Source organism: Typopeltis vanoorti, chromosome 22 (genome assembly GCF_054136105.1).
Source record: "Typopeltis vanoorti isolate ZY-2024b chromosome 22, IOZ_Tvanoo_1.0, whole genome shotgun sequence".
Classification (NCBI taxonomy): Eukaryota; Metazoa; Arthropoda; class Arachnida; order Uropygi; family Thelyphonidae; genus Typopeltis; species Typopeltis vanoorti.
The window spans coordinates 22582384-22604101 of NC_143570.1; the positions used below are offsets into that span (position 1 = coordinate 22582384).

Below are 21718 nucleotides of genomic sequence, written 5' to 3' on the forward strand. Positions count from 1 at the left end.
TTCCTCAAATGCACTCCAAGCATCCACATATACCAGTCCTCTCTTGTCACACATTCTCGCTATTATGCCATTCAGTATCACCGCTCTTCTGCTCAGCTCATCATTATCATACCTAGGCAATACGCACACTATTTTTTTTTTCCTCTCTCTGTCTTCTGAGATGTGCAACAAAAAATTGTGGCATTCTTGGCTTGGTTGTTCAACGTGAATCTGGAAAGCAACAGGAACAGTGCCAGAAGAATGCAAAGAAGAGAAAATAGTGCAACTGTTAGTGATGATGGTGTAAAAGAGACTGACTAGATATGGAAAAGAAACCAGGATCAGAAATCTTATGAGAGAGCAGCTTGGGTTTGTAAAAGGGGATTTTTAATTCAGTAATTTAGTTACATGTATAGAATGATGCTTACTAAGAATACCATGGACTGTAAAGCAAACCAATAAATCAGTGATAGACAGAATAAAGCCAGATTTCTCTCTTGAAGCTATGATCATCAAGCAAAAATTTTCATACTTTGGACATATTATGCAAGCAAATGACAGTCTGGAGAAGATGATGATGCTTGCTAAAGTTGATGGAAGCAGGAGAAGAGGAAGACCAAGAATTAGATGGGTGGATGGAGTTAAAGAAGCAACTGGAGTGCGCTCGGAGGTTCCAAAAGACATGGTCGGGGACAGATCGGAATGAAGAGTGTATGTTCATGGAGTCGCCAGGAGTCGGAAACGACTCGATGGATCATAACAGCATAGAACGACAATATATTAAGCAAAGAAAGGCAAAGATCTCATTTTTCTAAAGCATCTGATAGAGCACCACCATGAACTGCTGTTGAATTTATCAGGACAGGATGGATGTTTATTAGTAGTTTGGTTATAGGAATGGTTTACCAGTAAGATGTGTATGGCAGAACACTGTTACAGAAAAAGAAAGGTGACAAGTGGGATATCACAGGGTTCTTTTCTGAGACCACTGTTGTTTAATATATATATTAATGCTATTAGTTCATGATTTGAAATATATATATTAATGCTATATTAGTTCATGATTTGAGAGAATATATTGTTTGCTGATAATGCAAATTAGGAAAGGCAGTGTCAAGAAGCTCTGATGTGATGTTACAATAGGATTTCGATCATTGTTACACGTTGGGCTGAGGAGTGGGTTTATCACTTCAGCATTGCTAAGTGTAAAGAGAATACCTTGACCAGAAAAGATGGAACAATGTTTATTATATTATATTGGAGGTATATATAATCCAGGAGTATAGCTACCTCCAGGAGATTTTGCTTCAAGAGATTAAAAAATGAGGGAACTGTGGGTTTTGATGATAGGTAACTAAGTTCAGGGACATTGTAGAAGGTTGTAAGAGTTATCCAGAAAATTCTTGTCATAATACAAAGAATTCTTATAAGTTAGGGATAATGAGGTGATGATAGTATCACTTCCTTATCCCTAACTTAAAAGAATTTAAGACACTCTTCAGCCCACATATGTATATTTATGCATGGATTAGGTCACTTATATATGTGATAAGGAAACATTAGAGAGAATGCAGAGGTAAATAACTAAGACTGTTCTCTGAACTATAGAATGTTAAGTATGAGAACAGAGTAAAGGGATGTGGTCTGGAGCTTGGCAGATAGGTGGGGAAGAGGTGATACGTTAGAGACACATAAGTTGGTGAGAAGAGCTTATCTGATTATTATATATATCAGATTATATAGGGGAATTATTGCACAACTAATAAGTGATAGAAGAATGAGAGTTCATCCCTGGAAACTTTACAAAGGTCGTGTAATAAGGAAGTGAAAAGAAGATTTTTTGCATGTCGAGTGGTGAAAATTGTTAGAGCAGGTGGTGAATGCTAAATGTTTTCATAGCAAGATATAATAGATATTGTGATCTGTGAATCGTCTCCTGTGACATGAAGGCCTAGAAAAATAATAATATAATAATAAATTGGTTTTCTTTTCAGTTTTAAAGTTTAGCTTTTGTGTAACCTTATGAGGTATTTCATATTCAGAACAAATTCTTTGCAAAGAATCTTTTCTGAAAATTTCAACTTATTACTATTTTCAACTTATTATTATTATTTTTAATTTTTATGCCAAACTGTAGTACATCATTCTAGGAAGTTGTATAAACAAAAACATTAACTCATTCTTATTCAAATATGTTGATCCTTTTACCTTTATGTTTCAGCTTTTACATTTAATTGAAATATGCTTAATACAACAGATAAAAATATTGTTGGTTTCAATGGCATATTTGGCAAAATTTTCCAGTTATTACACTGCTGAGGCATGGCTAAGCATGTTGAGATCATCCTCATCTAATAGCACAGAATATAGGGCTGGTATTATTTAAAAATGAAAATAAAAAATAAAATAATAATAAAAAACTTGGTAAGACCTAAATTAAATGTAACAAGTGCTTAAATTTAATAAAGATTTTTTAAACAACAGATATATTTTAATTTTAACAAAGTTGCCTGTCCTACTTTTTTTTTTTTTTTTGTTAATTTAGAAAGAATATTATGCCACCCATCAGTATTTTCTTTCGAAGCGATCCCTTTATTTGGTAGTTTGGCGAATAACAGATGGGGAGAGTGGTGTTAATGGGATTCTTCAGTGGTTAGTAAACATACAGGTAACTTTTTTTTTATTATATTGTTAACATGCTTAGTTTTTAAGTATATTTCCTGAGGAGAATGAGTAGAGTATTTTTGGCATTACATATGAGGAGTAAGTGAGCAAAAAGAGTTGGTAGTGGTAGTAGGAACAAATGACTTGGTTGGAAACAAGAAGAATGTGAGAATGGATATCAGGAGATTGTTGATGAGAATAAAAGATAATAGTGTGGTAGGAAAGGTAGTCTGTGTGTTTTCCAGATATGACAGTGATGAGATGAGATGGGGAATACAGATCATGAATGATATGTTAGCAGACATTGTGAAGAGAAAGGAGTGCAGTTTGTGAATATGTGGAATGAGTTTTGAGAGACAAATATAATAGTTATAAAAAACTTGGTAAGACCTAAGTTAAAAAAAAGATGTATAAGAGTGGACTATATTTGAATTGATTTTGGTGGGAGTCATGCAGAGGAGTTGCTGCTGGCAGGGAAAGAGGAATGACTGCAAAGAATAGATCTGTGCAAATAAGAAGTGATGGAGAAGAACAGAAGAGTAAGGAAGGATGGGATTGAAGGACTGCTTATGAATGGAGAAGTGAGTAGCATGAGTGATGAGAGAAAAGGGGCACAACATGAAAATGCTTGGTGCTGAAAGAGGGAGCGAATGTGTGAGTAGACAAGAAAGCAGTAAGCTGACCTGAAATGTGGGGAAACATTTGGGTCTGAAAAAGGCTGTTCTGGGATGGGTAATGAGAAAGAGAGGAATGGCTTGGAGGGAGGGAGGGAGTGAGTGATGAGATGAGTGGATGGGCAGAGGAATTACCTCTAAGAAGTGGTATCACTGGAACTTGTAATAAACCCAGTAATGAACACTTATGTTTGTATAAATGCAAGAAGTATCAGAAATAAGGGGAATGAAATTGTTACACTGATTGAATTTGGTTTACCCAAAAATTTTTGAAATAAGTGAGATGTGGTTGGATAAGGATGTCATCCTGATAGAAAGAGAGATGGAAGGGTTGATGTTTATTATGATGACAAAAAAGGCAAAAATGGAGATGGAGTTCATTTCATGATAGAAAAGGAGTTGTGCCCATGCAAGGTAGAGATGCAAAAGAGAAATAGTGGTGGTGTTTTTGAGATAGTAGAAGCAGTATATTATAGATGTAGAGGTGGATAGAATGAAATTTACTTCGATATTGCTAATTCCTGATAATGTGGAGGGTAGTGACCATGAAATGTCTATGGAAATAGTAAATAAGTGATCATTATGGGTGATTTTAATTATAGTAAAGAAAATGAATTTCTTGAGTTTTTGAGGGATACCTAAGGTGGTATGAAGTGCTGAATCTCCTTCCAGTCGGCAAGAATGACCGTGAAGTGATTACCTGGGTAGTTGCCAACTTTTTGAGGACTTCTGTGAGGAAAGGATATATGTGGAACTATAAAGCTGGTGATTATGAAAAACTCAGAAGACAGCTTGCAGCTGTATCGTGGAATTCAGAGTTGTGTGGAAAGGAGCTCAATGCTATCTGAGCTATTCAAAAATTATTTGGCAGAAACAATGTCTAAATGTATTCCAAGGATCTGAAGGTTAAATAAAATAGTTAAAATGAATGAATGAAGATATTAAGCATGGAATGGAAATCACAACAGCAGGTACTAAGGAACTGAATTCCTCTACACAACCCATAAGTACTTAGAGTGCATCAAGTCAGTTTATTTCCTCAGTCAATTAAATATCAGCTACTACAAATGTTTGCTATGCCTACCACATGAAGCAAAGATGGTGGCAACAAAAGCCAATGACAGCAGAGCACTTCAGGTCTCACAGCATGGCATTGTTGATCACTGACAAACCCAGTGATGATTCAAAGTACCACAGTTGAAAACTACATATTGTCAGCAGGAAAAAGGGTCTTATGCGTGATCTCTGTTGCTACTGGTTGCATGTTTGCTCCACAAAAATAGAAGAATGAGCACACAAACTACTAATCAATCTCAACAAGCCTCTCTTTTGTTCACTGTACTTCCCTTCAGTAAAGCAGCTCCTGGACTTGGTAAAATGCATCAGAAGCCTCAAACAGTGTGGACAAAACTTTCTCCTGCAAAATTAGAACACTGGAAGCCAACCTCAAACTGCTTGATGATTAGCACCACAAGGTAAATGTACCCTCCTCAACAACACTAACAAATGCCATTATCTCATTGCATCATTAGTACGTAACTTGGGGTGGGGGGGGGAATTCAGTGCTATCATTCTGAACTTTCCAACAGAAGTTGATGAATCACTAAAGGATGATTCATCAGAAGCTGATGAATCACTAAGTTGGTGGGAGAATGCAACTTGGATCTTAGATACATCATTAGGCACCATTGTTTTGGACAAATAGAAGACAGGATGGAATGAACTTCTCATGCTTTGTTCAAGCGACTTGCAACACACTATCAGAATTAATAACAGTAATTAACAACAAGTTCAAAGGCACTTGTCCCCAATCATGCATACGAGCTCAGCCTGACCTAACCTTCATTCAGAAAAAACAAGGATGTCAAGTATGAAAATGACTAGAAGAAAATATTTTCAAAAATGTATTTGGATCACTGTGTAAGCCTAAAAGAAAGGACTAGAAGAAAAGTACCAAAATGGAGACGACAGTTGAATCATTGACTAAAAAAAAGGAAAGTTGACGCAGAAACCAAGTGAAGCTATTATCCACCGTGTATGCAAGCACTGCATTGGAAACATGCACAGCCCTTTCAGTCAAACATTTACCCCGCAGTCATCCATATTCATGTCACCAATATTCTCCCAATAAAGCCATATCTCACCCTTTCCCATTTACTACTCATCTCAGCTTTCCCAACTACATACTCTTGGACTCTTTTTGATATATGCAGGGCCGTCTCAGACGTTGGTTTTTCAGGCCTCATACCGAGGCCCCACACTTTCGAATTTCTAAGAAAATTAGATAATAGAATTTTTGAGAGATGTATTGATATGGGAAATATTTTAGTATATAACTATATGTATTTAATGTTTGCTAATTATGTTTAATAAAATTATATGATTTTTCGATTAAAAAAATTCTTTTTTGCAAAAATTTTGGGACCCTACTAATAACTTTTTCTGAGGCCCTGCAAAACCTCCAGCCGGCCCTGGATATATGTACAGATGCCAGTCATCCAAGGGTAACTGGCATCTGCTGTGACATACCATGCCATAGAGCACTCAAACTAGAATCGCCTGACTTTGACCTTCTTTGGTTGAAAATCTCCCTGCTCCACTCAGTCAGATTCATTTGCTGTCTCTATTGCTCTCTCCGTGTCACCAGCCACTCTGAGTGGCAACAAAGTGGTAACAACAGCTCACAAATTGACTACATTTTGACTAGAAGAAACATCTTAAGGTTGTGACAAATTGTAAGGTAATTCCAACAGATCAAGTAGCACAACAACACCGACTGCTGTGCACAGACTTTAAAATAAGATCGAAGATAAGAACCTCTGGAAGCCATGGGATGAAGACAATTAAGTAGTTTTGCTTAAAAGAAGAGAGTGTGAGGAATCGTTTTAGGGAGAGAGTGTTAGAGAGGATTTCGGATGGACTGGAAAGTGTACAAGATTGGTGGAAACATAATTCAAAAGTAATCCTGAGCTGTGCAATCGTGGTGAGACATCTGGAAAGATTAGAGAGCAGAAGGAGGGTTGGTGGTGGAATAATGATGTACAAGTGGCAGTGACAGCTAAGAGGAAGGCAAAGCAGAAGTGGGATGAGTCAAGAGTGGAAGAGGACAGTGAGGTGTAAAAAGAGAGAAAGCAAGAAGCCAAGAGAGTTGTGGCACAGGCGAAGGCCATGGCATATCAAGATCTGTATGATCAATTAGCAACAAAGGAAGGACAGAGAAAAATTTACCAACTAGCGAAATGTAGAAATAAAGCAGCTAAGGACATCTTACATGTGAGGCAGATCAAAGATGCTGAAGGTAGAGTATTATGGAGGGATGTGGACATAAGAAACAGATGGAAAATATACTTTGAGGGACTTCTGAATGAGGAAAATGCAAGGACTCACAGAGGAGATGGGCAGCCTTCTGAGGGGATGGTGCAGAACATCAGTAGAATGGAAGTGACGGAGGCCATGAAGAGGATGAGGAATGGAAAAGCGGTGGGCCCCGACAGAATTCCAGTGGAGGCATGGAAGGCACTGGGGGAAGAGGGAATTGACCTGCTGTGGGACCTGTTCATGAAAGTTTGCCAACAGGAAAATATACCCGAGGAATGGAGGGAGAGTACTCTTGTTTCCATCTACAAGGGTAAAGGGGATGCACAAGACTGTAAAAATTACAGAGGAATAAAGTTGATGTCCCACACAATGAAGATCCTAGAAAGGGTTCTTGATGGTAGATTGAGGGAGGAGGTGGAGATTGCAAAGGAACAATTTGGCTTCATGCCTGGTAGATCAACAACAGATGCTATCTTTGGGTTACGACAGATGATGGAAAAATATCGAGAGAAACAAAGGGAGCTACATCTGGTATTATTGATATGGAGAAAGCATACGATAGAGTGCCAAGGCAAGAAGTCTGGAGGTGTCTGAGGGAGAAGAAGGTGCTGGAGAAATATGTCAGGTTGGTGCAGGAAATGTAAAGAAATGTGAAGACAAGTGTTCGGACCTGTTTGGGACAGACAGAAAGTTTTCAAGTAACAGCTGGCTTGCATCAAGGGTCAGCATTAAGTCCGTTTCTGTTTAATATTGTGATGGAGGTGGTAACAGAGGAGGTGAGAGAAGATGCACCTTGGACAATGTTGTATGCAGATGACATCTTGCTGTGTGTAGATTCAAGAGAAGAAGCGGAAACTAAACTGGAAAGATGGAGAAAAGTACTGGAAGAGAGAGGTATGAGACTGAGCACAAATAAGACAGAGTATATGTGTTACGCAGTGGGCGGTGGCCAGGAGACAGACCTGGAGCTGGAAGGAAATGTCATCATGAAGGTGAGAGACTTTAGATACTTAGGTTCGACAGTGGAAGAAGATGGAGGAGGTGAGAAGGAAGTGGGATGCAGGATACAAGCAGGTTGGAGGAACTGGAGGGAGATGGCTGGAGTGTTATGTGATAAGAGGGTGCCGATCAATCTGAAAGGCAAAATTTATAGGACAGTAGTGAGGCCAGCTATGACATATGCTATAGAAACTGTGGCCCTGAGGAAAAATAACATTAGCAGGATGGAAGTAGCAGAGATGAGAATGTTTAGGTGGATGTGCGGTGTGACCAGAAAGGATCATCTGAGAAATGACTATGTCAGGGGAACAGTGAAAGTTACGAACTTAGGAGCGAAAATACAGGAGACAAGGTTGAGATGGTTTGGTCATGTGATGAGGAGGGAGGACGAATATTTGGGAAGAAGGGTCATGCAGATGGATGTGCAAGGAAGGCGGAAGCGTGGGCGGCCAAAGAAGAGATGGAGGGAGCTGGTAGAAGAGGACTTGAAGATGAAGAACTTGGATGTGGTGACAGCCCAAGACAGGAAGGTGTGGAGGACACTCAACAAACAGTGACCCCACTTAAGTGGGAGAAGCTGCAGAAGAAGAAGAAGATTCACATGGTATATTCCGGTAATTGGACCACAGTTTTTAATAAGCTATATAAAACACAATGAATTAATAAAAGACCCGACAAGTTTCGTAAGTCGTTTGACTTAAATCTTCAGGGGTAAAAGGTAACTGAAAGTTAAAACAACAAAAAAAGAGATTAACAGTTCATACTATACAGTTGTAGCCGTCTGACTATTCATAAAATTAAAAATCAGAATGCATATTCAAAGCAATGCTGGGTTTAAACAATGCTGGATGATGCCACGTTCTGTTGTTCACGTTCATAATGTGCGAGGTCTGACTGAGGTATATTTTTTATTAAAGCTGACCAAATTTGGTGGAGAATTAATCCTTGATTTTTATTGCATGGTGTTGGTATTTTAAGCATGTTTGCAGCTTCTTTAAATTTCCTTATAACAGTTTTTTGGTGGAGGTGGTATGGAAAGCTAGACCTGATTTTTGTTCTCTTCTGTTTTGTACATCCTTTTGGTGTTCGTTCATGTGAATTTCCAGCCGGAGAGAAGGAAGAGCCCATAGCCAGTCCTTCTTTTTGTTTCCAAAATTTCTCTTGAAACGTGATAAAAGTGTTATTTATACAATGTTTATAAATAATATTTTTTGTATAAATAATACTTTTTTCATGTTTCAAGACAAATTTTGAGAACAAAAAGCAGGAATGGCTATGGGCCAGTCTATTCTTTGCAGTCATTCCTCTCTCCCTGCCAGCAGCAACTCCTCTGGATAACTCCCACCAAAACCAATTCAAATACAGTCCACTCTTATACATCTTTTTTTTAATTTAGGTCTTACCAAGTTTTTTATAACTATTATATTTGTCTCTCAAAACTCATTCCACATATTCACAAACTGCACTCCTTTCTCTTCACAATGTCTGCTAACATATCATTCATGATCTCTATTCTCCATCTCATCTCATCACTGTCATATCTGGGAAACACACAGACTACCTTTCCTACCACACTATCATGCTTCCATATATCAAAAATGATTTACATTACATTACATTTACATTACAGACAAGATGGCTAAATTACTTAACAAATATAACATCAAAGTAGCCTTTCTGCCTCTGGAAAAAATATTGAGATTTCTACATCCCCCGAAACCTCCTCATCATCCTTTAAAAAACCAGGTGTGCGGCATCTGCTACGTAGGACAGACAGGAAGATCTGGGGAAATTCGCATGAACAAACACCAAAAGGATGTACAAAACAGAAGAGAACAAAAATTAGGTTTAGCTTTCCATACCTCCTCCACCGGCCACAATGTACTCTGGCAGAATACAAACATGTCGTACATAGAAAAAAAACTGTTACATAAGGAAATTTAAAGAAGCTGCAAACAAGCTTAAAATATCAACACAATGCAATGAAAATCAAGGATTAATTCTTTACCAAATTTGGTCAGCTTTAATAAAAAATATACCTCAGTCAGACCTTGGACATTATGAACGTGAACAACAGAACGTGGCATCATCCAGCATTGTTTAAACCCAGCACTGCTTTGAATCTGCATTCTGATTATTAATTTTATGAATAGTCAGATGGCTACAACTGTATAGTATGAACTGTTAATCTCTTTTTTTGTTGTTTTAACTTTCAGTTACCTTTTATCCCAGAAGATGTAAGTCAAACGACTTACGAAACTTGTCGGGTCTTTTATTAATTCATCGTATTTTATATAGCTTATTAAAAAAAAATGTGGTTCAATTACTGGAATATACCATGTGAACTTCTAAACCACAGAAACCTCCACTTACAAAATTTGTTATGTTGTTATGTATTCCTCAGAATTTGGTTATTATCGTGTAGTATGATATATCTTTCTTTTATAAGGTAAAATTTATATATATTGGTTCATATTAACTAGTTGTTTGCTGAATTTTCATTCTTCTGTTAACAAGACAGAAATAAAATACTATTACTGTTTTAGAATGTGTGTATTTTGAATATTTATTTTTGACATGATCTGGGAATCCTGTCCTATACATCGAATAATGAACTATATTCAAGCTACTTCAGCCATTCAATAAATGGGGCAGTGTCTCATGCAGGACAATGAAATTCATTTCTCACCTAAAGATAGTCACAAATCAATGCCCATGGCAGGATTGGATATGCTAACCACTCATCCACCCACTCAGCCTGGACTACTAACGAGCAGGGATTCTCAATATATAGTCTCTTGTTGTCAAGTCAACCCTGCCTTCTCCTGGTGTGGCTTGTTTCCAAAAACTCAATGGACATGCTCTGGAATTATATCTAACCTGAATAAAAAATCTCCAGTGATGGTGGTGATAGCATGAGTAATATAGGAAATAGGCTTGAGACTATTTGATGTGAGAGAGGTTAAAGAGTTTAATAGGACAGAATACATAATTGGATGCTAATATAGACCAGGAGAGAAAGCAAACAAGATGAGTGGGAATGAAATTATAGAATTACTCAGGATAACTACCTTAAGTGGAAAGTGATGAAAGGAACTTATGGTAAAAGAACACTGGATCTTCTAATAGCAACTTAGAATCTGTTTATCTATCATTTAATCATTAAGGTGCCAACTGGAGAGTGATTATACAGTTTTTGCTTGGGAGGGGAGAGTGTGTGCCACTTAGATCATATAATACTAGGAAAATTAAAGAAACAATAGTAATATGAAGGTCTAAGATGAACATTATCAGTTGGAACAAAGGAAATAGCTGCTGTAAGAAGTAAAAATGGTGAACTTATAAAAAATAGAGATGCAATAATCAAAAGAATTCAGGAATTTTATACTGAACTCTATGAAGACAAAGACCGTGACATCCAAGAATCATCTATGGATATCTCGAGTGAGGAAGAATGTGATGCCCCTGAGATCTTACAAGGTGAAGTGGAAATGGCACTGCAGGAAATGAAGAATGGAAAGGCCCGAGTAGAAGATGGAATTATGGTAGACTTCTTAAAACTGGGAGGAAGCCCTGTTATCAAACAGTTGACTAAACTCTTTAATAAATGCCTAAAACAGAGAAAAATTCCAAAAAATTGGAACAATTCACAACTACAGCCCTTTAAGCCTACTCCCCACCCTATATAAAGTCTTCACAAAAATTATAAATAATAGAATAAAATCTAAACTAGAGGAAATGCAATCCTGTGAACAAGCTGGATTTAGAAAGAATTACAATGCTTTGGACCATATTCACACATTAAGACAGCTCATTGAAAAATCAATTAAATACAATAAACCCTTATGTCTGGCCTATATAGACTACGAAAAAGCATTTAATTCAATTAAAACATCTGCAACACTAAAATCATACTTGAAACCCAGGGAACTGAGAAACCATATATTGAAACACTAAAACATATTTACCATAATGCAACTTCTGTAATTAAATTATTTAAAAACAGTGAAAAGTTTCCAATACAAAAAAGGCATCCGGCAAGGCGACACCATATCTCACAAATTATTTACAGCTGCACTAAAGGAAGTCTTTAGAAGGCTTGATTGGGAAACAAAAGGAATAAACATAAATGGAGAAAGGCTGCATCATCTGAAATTTGCAGATGATATTGTTCTAATAGCAGATAATCTTGAAGATTTGGAAGAAAGACTAAATCAGCTAAATGAAGTCTCCAGAATAATTGGATTAAAAATAAATAGAGAAAAAACAAAAATAATGATGATACATAAACCATAGAACTGTCAAAGTTGAAAACCATGAAATAGAACAAGTTACTTCATATGCATTTGGGCCAATAGTTTTCCTTTGAGGATTGCCAAAGAAAAGCGATTGAACGAAGAATTCACCTTGGATGGATGTCTTATGGGAAAATGAGAGACATATTCAGAAGTAACATCCCTGTGAGTCTAAAAAGCTTTTGACCAGTGCATACTCCCTGTCCTAACATATGGAGGAGAAACATGGACTTTAACAGAAGCCCTAAACAAAAAGCTGAGAACAACACAACATCACATGGAGAGAAGTATGCTAAAAATAACATTAAGAGATAGGAAGACAAATACCTGAATAAGATCTCAAACATGTGTCATGGATATTGTAAAATACATTATACAAGCTAAGTGGAGATGGGTTGGCCATATTGCCAGATGCAGTGACCGGTGATGGACTAGAAAAACAACAGAGTGGAGACCAATGGATGAAGCAAGACAAAGAGGAAGACCGAGAAGAAGGTGGAGGGATGAACTGGAACAAATTGCAGGAGTGAGACGAATGGGAGAGGCAGAAAACTGAGTGGTCTGGAAAATCATGGGCGGTGACCTTCGTCCAGCAGTGGACAGAACCAAAAGGTTGAAGAAGAAGAAGAAGAAGATAAAAAACATGGTGAATGAATCAATAATGCTGGGATTTGTCAAAGAATGTCTAAAGTGAATAAATTTCATGGGATTAATAGAACTCCGAAACAAAAATTGAAGAAAAAAAGAAATGTGGATGGGAAAAAAAAGGACAATGACTAGCTCAAGTGCCAGTCATGATCAGGAGAGAACATCAGACTGCAGAAAGTAGGTAACCTCACAGGTAAAGAGAAATCTGACAGAATTTTTCCACTGTTTGAGAAATAAAAAGTAAAATGATCATGGAAGAATCACTTTTGTGAATGCAGAAGGTAGGGAGTGTTAGATTCTTTAGAAATAGCTAAGTTATTAAGCTGTCACTTTAGTAAAGTATACATCCCTGGCCAATTCATTATTTATCTGGATGCTGTTGGATCCTACTTGTTCTTAATCTATACTTTGGATCCAACATGATTACAATTACGATGTTCTTAACTAATTGATAAGTTGTGAGTTGATTTCTAATTCAAATATAGAGAAAATTTATATTTAAAGACTGTGCCACTCTATATCTGAATTAGTTCAAGAATTGAAGAAAAATCAACCTTCAACTATTTCTCCTTAAAATATATACTGGCCGAGTATATTTGACTTACTTAATTTACCTGCTTTGGTTTGAATAATTTATGAATGGTGCAGTAAAAGAGATTCGGGCAAAATACAACTTTTGATTAACAAAAACAAACATTTAATTTTAAAATCACAAATTTTACACTTAACTTTAAATCACTAATTAAGTTATTAGAAACACTTCAGCCTTCCTGACAATACAGTCATACAATGGTAATTCTGCTATCTCTATTACAGTTTTCTCACAGTTCCTTAAGTTCCAAATACAATAAAATTGCAGTAACACCTCTTCACAAACAAGCACTTTTAAATTTACACTTCTGCTAATCTTTGCAATAGCTACTGTTAGTATAAGGAAATTCTAGGATGAAACTCACACACTTCTCTGTATAGAAATATTAATGGTTGGAATAATTTTACCGATAATCTTTTTTCTTCATCTACTTATACATAAACACTTTTTATAACTGTAAACACTTAAACAGTATACGGCACTCATTAAATAAATCTTCTAAGCAATAACTGAATTAATCGTCGGTCACAATACACATAAACAAATGTTCCTGCATGAAATACTACTGATCGCTTATGAAATAAGGCAATACAATAATTCCTTAACTTTAGGTTTTATATGCACAGTTGTTCACTCTTCCGTCATTCAATTAATTCTTAGACACTACAATTCTAAACACAGCTATTGGTATACTTCAACTTTACAGCTCTACTATTCTTTAGTAACTTCGTGCTTTGCTTCAAGGTTCTGTGTGTCCTTGAACGATCGGCCCTGAAATTAAATATCAACTCAAGTATTGCTAGTCTATTTAGTAGTCACTCAGCTGTCTTCCGTAGCTATAATTGTTATTTTACAATTTATTAGCTAACCGCCTCTCGACTAGTAGACTTTATTAGCTGCTTGAGTGATTTGCCGACTCGCTATTATCACACTGTGATTCCCTAATGCTGAATGCTCCGATTCCAACCTAATGCCAATCCTCTCTTTTCTCTCTCTCTTAAATTAAAATTTCTTTCAGCGTTCATCGCTTTTTATATCCATTCTTCCCGCCTAAATTGTTCTCGTGATTTCTTTCTAAAACTCTTTTCAATAAACCTCACGTGGTGTTCCAAAACGTGCTCGCTCACTTACATATGTTTCCATGACAACAAAACAAAATATAATAAAATTGAGTTATTACATAACGTTAAACTTTACAAACAGGAATAAATAGAGAATATTTACATTTCAAATAATGCGCAGTTAAATTATCAAATACAAGTTCTTATAATATTAACATAGTAATAATTAAAATAGCTTAATAATATTTAATACAGTCTTTTCATTATTAATACATATATCTTGATTAAATAATTAAATATTAGACAAAATTAAGGTAGTTATATGAATATTAAATTATAAACAAGTGATTTACATTAAATAATATTTACAAATGTAGCCTTTGCCATAGTGGATTATGTTGGATTCTGAGGAGAGTATTAATAATTTAAATTTCTCTTCATTCAGAATCCAACAATGCTTAGATAAAACTAGCTGAAAAGATAGACTTGGATTAATTGAGATATTAAAACAATTTACAAGAGCTTGATTCAAACACAAGAAGTGGAATTGGATGAGATATCAGCAGGGCATACAGAAGGAATATGCAAAAGAATTAACAGTGCCTTTAATTTGATTCGTTGAACAAGAATATCAATACATGCTCAGTTCCTAATGTGTGGAATGAGAGCAAGATAATCCCATTATACAAGAGTGGAACTAGGATAGAAGCAACCAGTTAGAGACCAATCAGTATCACTGTAGTAATTCATTAAGGTGGTGTTAGCCTAATTAAGGTCCGTATCATTTGGTTTACGTGAGCCCTTTCATTGGAAAGATCTCATTTTGAATCCTGTTTATGATGAGGAACCTTTATGAGGTGTTTTCAGTTAAATGGTGATAATATAATAAGTTTAGTTTAATCCTTTATCCAAGTGTGAGCAAACAAAGTTTGCGCCTGAAAGTATCTTCAGGACTAGGCAGAAGCAATGAGAGGTCATCCTAACCTTATTATTAAATTACTCCGGATTCAGAGAAAGATGTTGAGAGTTTATTTTTCACTTGGTTAGACTATAATAAGTTTAGTTTAATCCTTTATCCAAGTGTGAGTAAACAAAGTTTGCGCCTGAAAGTATCTTCAGGACTGGGGTAAGGTAGTGCAACACCAGGCAACTCGTTGCAAAGGTGGAGAAAGTCTAACCAAGTGAAAAATAAACTCTCAACATTTTTCTCTGAATCTGGAGTAATTTAATAATAAGGTTGCACACCCTTTGGCAACTCCTATAGGTTAGGATGACCTCTCATTGCTTCTGCCTTTGTATCTCCACTACTGGGCCTGGCTCCCACTGACAAGACCTCAATAAAGGTCGAAACCGGCATGGGTAGTGGCCCTTGCTTTAATGCATAGCATTACACATATCCGCAAGGAAATGTGCTTTGCATTATGGGAGATACTGAGATAGGAGTGATGAGAGCTTTCTCCACCTTTGCAACGAGTTGCCTGGTGTTGCACTACCTTACCCCAGTCCTGAAGATACTTTCAGGAGCAAACTTTGTTTGCTCACACTTGGATAAAGGATTAAACTAAACTTATTATAGTCTAACCAAATGAAAAATAAACTCTCAACAGTTAAATGGTGAGTTAGCCGGTCTCATACTGGGTGAAGGATTTTCTCTCCCAGAAACTCTGGTTTTTTGTCTCTCAGAAGAAGCAAACTATATGGAAGAACACCTTCTTCCCTGGATTTGGTTTTGAATATCTGTATGATGAACTGCTGGTCTGCATGTAAGCATAAATTAGGAAGGATCCAGAGGTGAGGTAGATAACACTGTATTCTTCTATAAAGGAATGCATGGCTTTGCTAGACATAGTGGGAGATCAGGGGAGAACCAGAGGTCATCCCTGGAAACTGTATAAAGAGGGTGTGAGTACGGGAGTGAGAGGCAGGTTTTTTTCATGCAGAGTTGTGAATGATTGGAATGCCTTGCCTGAGAGTGTGGTGTCTGAGTTTGAGCAAGGAGTTTGAGTGTGTTTAAGACACAGTATGATGAGATGTGTGTGTGGTAAAAGGACCTCCCAGATGAGTCTTTGACTCCATGAGGTCTTGTTTAATAATAATAATAATAAACATTGCTTTAGCAGTTTGCTTACATTTTATAACAGAGTAACTGCATAGTGTTATAGCAAAGCGAGTGCAATGATTTTGGTTTTTGCCAAGGCATTTGATAGGATTCCACACTCAAAAGGATGGGCATGTAAAACAGGTGTGTTGTATACATAGGTGAATAGCCTACTGACAGACATTAGAGGATAATGTATGGAGGGGCACAGAAGTAGGGACTAATGGTGTGCCACATGGTTTTCTACTTTGGCCATTCCTGTTCATTAACTCATGTAATAAGGATATTGGGGCTGAGCTGGATGGTAACATACAATTATTTGTCAGTAATGCAAAGCTTGGAAGGTTGAAACATTTCTGATATAGAATCCATGCAAGCTATCTAGACAAACTGGTTTGATTGAAAATGACACTGAATGTTATTTCACTGTTGCAAGTTCAAGTTATGCAGTTTGGATTGAGGATGTTTCAAACAGAGATAAGTAGAGAACTAAGGATCATCCATGGAAACTGAGTAGGGATATGGTTAAGAAGTATGTACAATGTATTGCCAGTGAATTATGACTACATCTTTGGTGAATGCTTTTAAAGAAAGATATGTTAGGATAATCACCTTGGGGTGATAGTACACTTGGGAAGAGAGAGAGAGAGAGAGAGAGGAGTGTACTGTCACCTTAAGTCATCATATTGAGTAAGTGCAATGTTGAACGAATACTAACTTAAAGGAATAAGAAAGCTATTCTTTAATTATAGGCTTTATATGTACACACCTTGACTACTGTAGTTAGATATGATCATCTGGGCTCTAAAAAGATAAGTAAAACAGTTGAAAAGATTCAGTGGTGGATAACCAAGATAATGTAATCTTCATATATTTTTTTAATAATAGATGAAAGCGAGCAGATATGATAGAAATATATAAGTTAGAAAGGGGATCTTACATACTAGACACAGATGAGCTTGTGCCAAGTAGGTGGAGAACTAAGGATCATCCCTAGAAACTGAGTAAGGATATGATTAAGAAGTGTGTGTGTGTGAAATGTACTGCCAGTAGATTGACTGTTTAAAAAAAAAGATGTTAGTTATTTAGACATTATGTGACCTGAAAAGGGATCTGTCTCTTGATGAGGCCTTAACTCTCTTGAGGAAGCTATGTAATAATAATAATATAACCAAATATTATTATTATTATTATTATATTTGATTATTTGCTGCTGATTCTAAGTTATGGTATATATAGCTAATACAGAATCTCTGCAGGTTGACTTGAACAGATTGGTTATGTGGGCAATGACAGTGATATCAGTTGAATGTTGTCTAATGTAAGGATAAGCATTTTGGATGATTGGTTAAGTATTGTAGAAAATTAAAGAGAATTTTGCAAGTGGTGAATAAAGTTAGACCCTTGGGGGATTCATGGCATTGAGTTAATGTTTAGGACTTCATTACTAACGTGGTTAAGTCATTATATTGGATAACTGCATTGCTAAACAGAAACAGTGTACTCAAATACCTACTATATCTAAAAAAGAGATATGATAGGTATTTAGGTATTAGTATCTAAATGGGTTCTTCCTCAACGAGGCCTTGTACCCTGTAGAAGCATTGATAATGATAATAATATTAATGGCATCTTAATTTTTAATATGATTCTGCTGTTGATGGCATACTGTTTTAATTTTTCTAATATTTCTCCGAATTGTCATATCTGTGGTGTCTGATCTTTGATAATTATGTTCATCTAATCCAACTCTGATTTGTAAGTTTAAATTAGTTTGCATGCAGTCTTGTTTACTGCATTTAGTGGTTTGATTGATTTCTTTCTTATTCTATATAAATTTATTCAACTAGCTTGCTACCAGGTTTTTTTATTGTGTTAATCCTTTCCAAATTTACTTATATACTTTAGCTATTTATATTTACTTATATACTTTTATTATATATAAATTTTTATTTAATTATATTTACTTATATCCTTTACTTATATACTAATCATATACTTTAGCTATGATGAGACACAAACTAGTATTTAAATTCTTTATAACTCATTCTTGTGGTTCGTGTTTTGAATCTAGTTAATGGTGTGTCTCCCTGATGATGTTCACAATTGCCTGTCCATTGCTCATTCAATGTTGGATGAAATATATTGGAGTTTTTGAATAAAATTATATATATATTTTGTTACATGTTTAAGCCTGAAAATTTTTTTAAAAATATGCCTAGTACACATGCTCCATTAAAACTACTTATTTACTATAGCTATTCTTACTTTCACTAATCACTGTTTTTGAATATAACGTATTTGTTATTTTCAGACAACAATGATTTCACCTGTCTTTGTCTACTTCTTTTTCTTGATAATATTCAGTTATGTTGACATGGTATTTCTGTCAATTTTCTGCTATCTCCACCTCTTTTTCCTGCTTATAACATTGTTGATGACTATTTAGTTCCATCAAATTTGAGATTGTGCTAAGAGCTGATATTCCTCTATTTCTCTGGTTTCCCTAATGAAAACAGTGTCTTTTGTTTAACTAGACAAAGTTTAACCAACTTTGTGACATATGTTGATGTTATACCATCATATTTTGGTTAACTTTAAGTTAACAAAAAGCAACTTTGTCATAATTTTCAGTTCAATATATAAGATAATTTTTCATAACTTTTGAGTTCAGTAAAGGGAATTGAAAAGTTTCCAAATCCTGTTATTGTTTCTCTAATTCCCCAGTTGCCTGCCCATTGCTCAATCATTCTGTATCCGAGTTGAAACTCAGTAATAAAGAGTGCTACAGGAAGTTGAGGGTAGGATATAACTTCTCATTTTGATCAAAATGAGAAGTTATTTCTGAAATTTTATCTTTTTATGTGACCTTCTTCCCACCTCTTGAAGTGCTTTAAATCGCTAAATGTCTGACTTTTCTCTATGCTGAATACTGAGAATGCAATTAATTTCTCTTTTCCTGACTGCTTTCATAGTCTTTTTATTGTTGATTTTTATAACAGATTTTTGACAGCAATTATATACTTTAGCTAGTGACTCTTGGAGATGTGTATCAGATTTATTTAAGAATATTTTAATGTATTACTGAAATATCTTCTATGTTGACATTGGCTTGGTTTATTGGTTTAATATCACTTTCCTTTGGAATAAGCCAAATATATATTATAAAGTGATCACTTGTGTTGTGGCTAATTTTTGAAGACTTTTATGAGGAAAGGATTTATGTAGAATTATAAGGCTAGTGATTATGACAAGCTTAGGAGAAAGCTTAGAGCTATAACATGGAATGAGGAGTTGAGCAGTAAGGAAATAAATTCTGCATGAGAACTGACAAAGAAATACATAACAGCATTAGTGTGAATATATTCTGAAGGCCAAAAGGATGAATAATGTAGGTGTGAAATGGATGATTGTGGAGCTTATTCATGAAATCTGGAAAAAGAAATTACTTTGGAGGAAGTACAAGATGGATAATGGTAATAATCAGTCATATGAAGAATATAAAGAACAAGCCAGGAAAGTGACTCAGTTAGTAAGGAAAACAAAAGTAGTCATTTTAGAAATTATGGACTTTACAACTGTGTTATAAAAAACTATTTTTAATTTCCCGATGTTTCGACATTCGTATTAAGGTTATCATCTGGCATGACCTCTAGTGAAGATATAACAAAAAAAAAAATACAGATAAAATTTAAAATTTAATTAATTATTTAGAAACTAATCAAAGCCAAATTCTATTTAAGATAACATAAGAGAAACATTCTTTCATATAGATAGTTTTCTTACAGTAACAATGATGCCCTAATTTAGCATGACATTTATTATATTAGATTTAAGATTCTGGATTATCTACAGTCCTGTTTATAGTTAGCTCTTAGGGAGAAAGGTTCTGTGGGTAAAATATGTACCTTCCATTTGCTTGAGATTTTTAGACCATCGTTATTGTTTAGATTAGGGTGGTTGATAAGAATCTCACAGTTCCTTAAATTTACATTCATACCATGTTTTGGTGCGATGTAAACACCTGGTGCTTTTCCAGTCAATTCTATGTAAAGTGTTCAGGGCATGATCAGAAAGGCCAGCTTCACCATAGTTATTATATTTAATATGTCATTTATGTTCCTTTTGTCTGATAGGAATTGTGTATCCTGTTTCCCCTATATATGGTAGATTACAGTTGCAATAAATACAGTATACTCCAGGGTGGGCCAGCAGAGGGAGTGGGTCTTTGGATGAATTGAGTAAGCTTTTTAATTTTGCAGGAGGTTTAAAGGTGGCTTTGGGGTTGTATTTCTGTAGTATTTTGCTTATTTTATCTGATGTCTCTTTATAATACAATTAGTTTAATCCAACATAAAAATGTGCACAAATTCACATGGAGAGAAGAGGCTAGGAATAAGAAAAGTCATTAACTATGTTATTGTTGATAGTGATGTTTTCTCCCTGGTGCAGGACACCAGAGTGTACAGAGGATTTGAAATTGGAAGTGATCACTATTTAGTCTTGAGCAGGATAAAATTGAATTTCATATTGAAAAGAATAACATGTAAGAAAGTTTTAAAGCGAATAAAAGTTGAGCAGCTCTCAGATGTGAACTATAGTCTAAAATACAGAAAGATTATTGAAAAGAAAATGAAAGAGTTTGAGAACAGGAATCAAACCTTGGAGATTCAGTGGCAAACTCTGAAGAAAACATTGATAGATTCTGCCAGAGAGGCATGTGGTGACGTTGTGTGCAAGGATAAAAAAATCAGAACTCCCTGGTGGACACAGGAAGTTAAAGAGGCAGTGAAGGAAAAGAAGAAAGCATATCAAAAGTTCCTGGCAAATAAGTCAGCTTTTACTCTTACAGAATACAGAGACAAATGTAAGAAAGCTAAACACTGTGTAAAACTAGCTAAACAAAAGTCATGGGAGGACTTTGGCAAGAATATAGAAAATAAATATCAAGAAGGTGGCAAAATATTCTGGAGGTTGTTGAAGAAGCTTAGGAATGGAGGAAAGAGTGCTGTAAAAGGAGTTAGAGATGATACAGGTGACATGAAAACAGGAGAAAAAAAAGATATCCTTGAAGTATGGAGTGATTACTTTGAAAAACTGCTAAATGAAACAAGCAGTGATGACAGCACAGTGGTAAAAAACACTGACCAGGCATGCAGTCAGGAATACATATCCATACTTGAAGTAGAAAAAGCCATCAAAGGCTTGAAATGTGGAAAGGCAGCAGGAGTAGATGATATTCGACCAGAAATGCTGAAGTATGGTGGCATAAAAGTCTTACAGTGGCTGCACTGCATAGTTCAGAAAGCCTGGACAGAGGGACGAATTCCCGATGATTGGAGTAGAGCTCTCATAGTACCCATATATAAAAAGGGAAATAAAACTGAATG

At 35.7% G+C, this 21718-nt stretch overlaps 1 protein-coding gene across 2 annotated transcripts in view; it reads left to right on the forward strand.

Moving 5' to 3' along the window:
* The window catches only part of LOC150094209 (leucine-rich repeat serine/threonine-protein kinase 1-like), an 803235-nt gene that overhangs the window by 388668 nt on the left and 392849 nt on the right, over window positions 1–21718 (forward strand). For both annotated transcript variants that reach the window (XM_090412317.1, XM_090412318.1), the window contains exon 15: window positions 2525–2647. In XM_090412317.1, the coding sequence (XP_090268443.1) occupies window positions 2525–2647 (123 nt within the window). The remainder of the gene's footprint in view (window positions 1–2524; window positions 2648–21718) is intronic.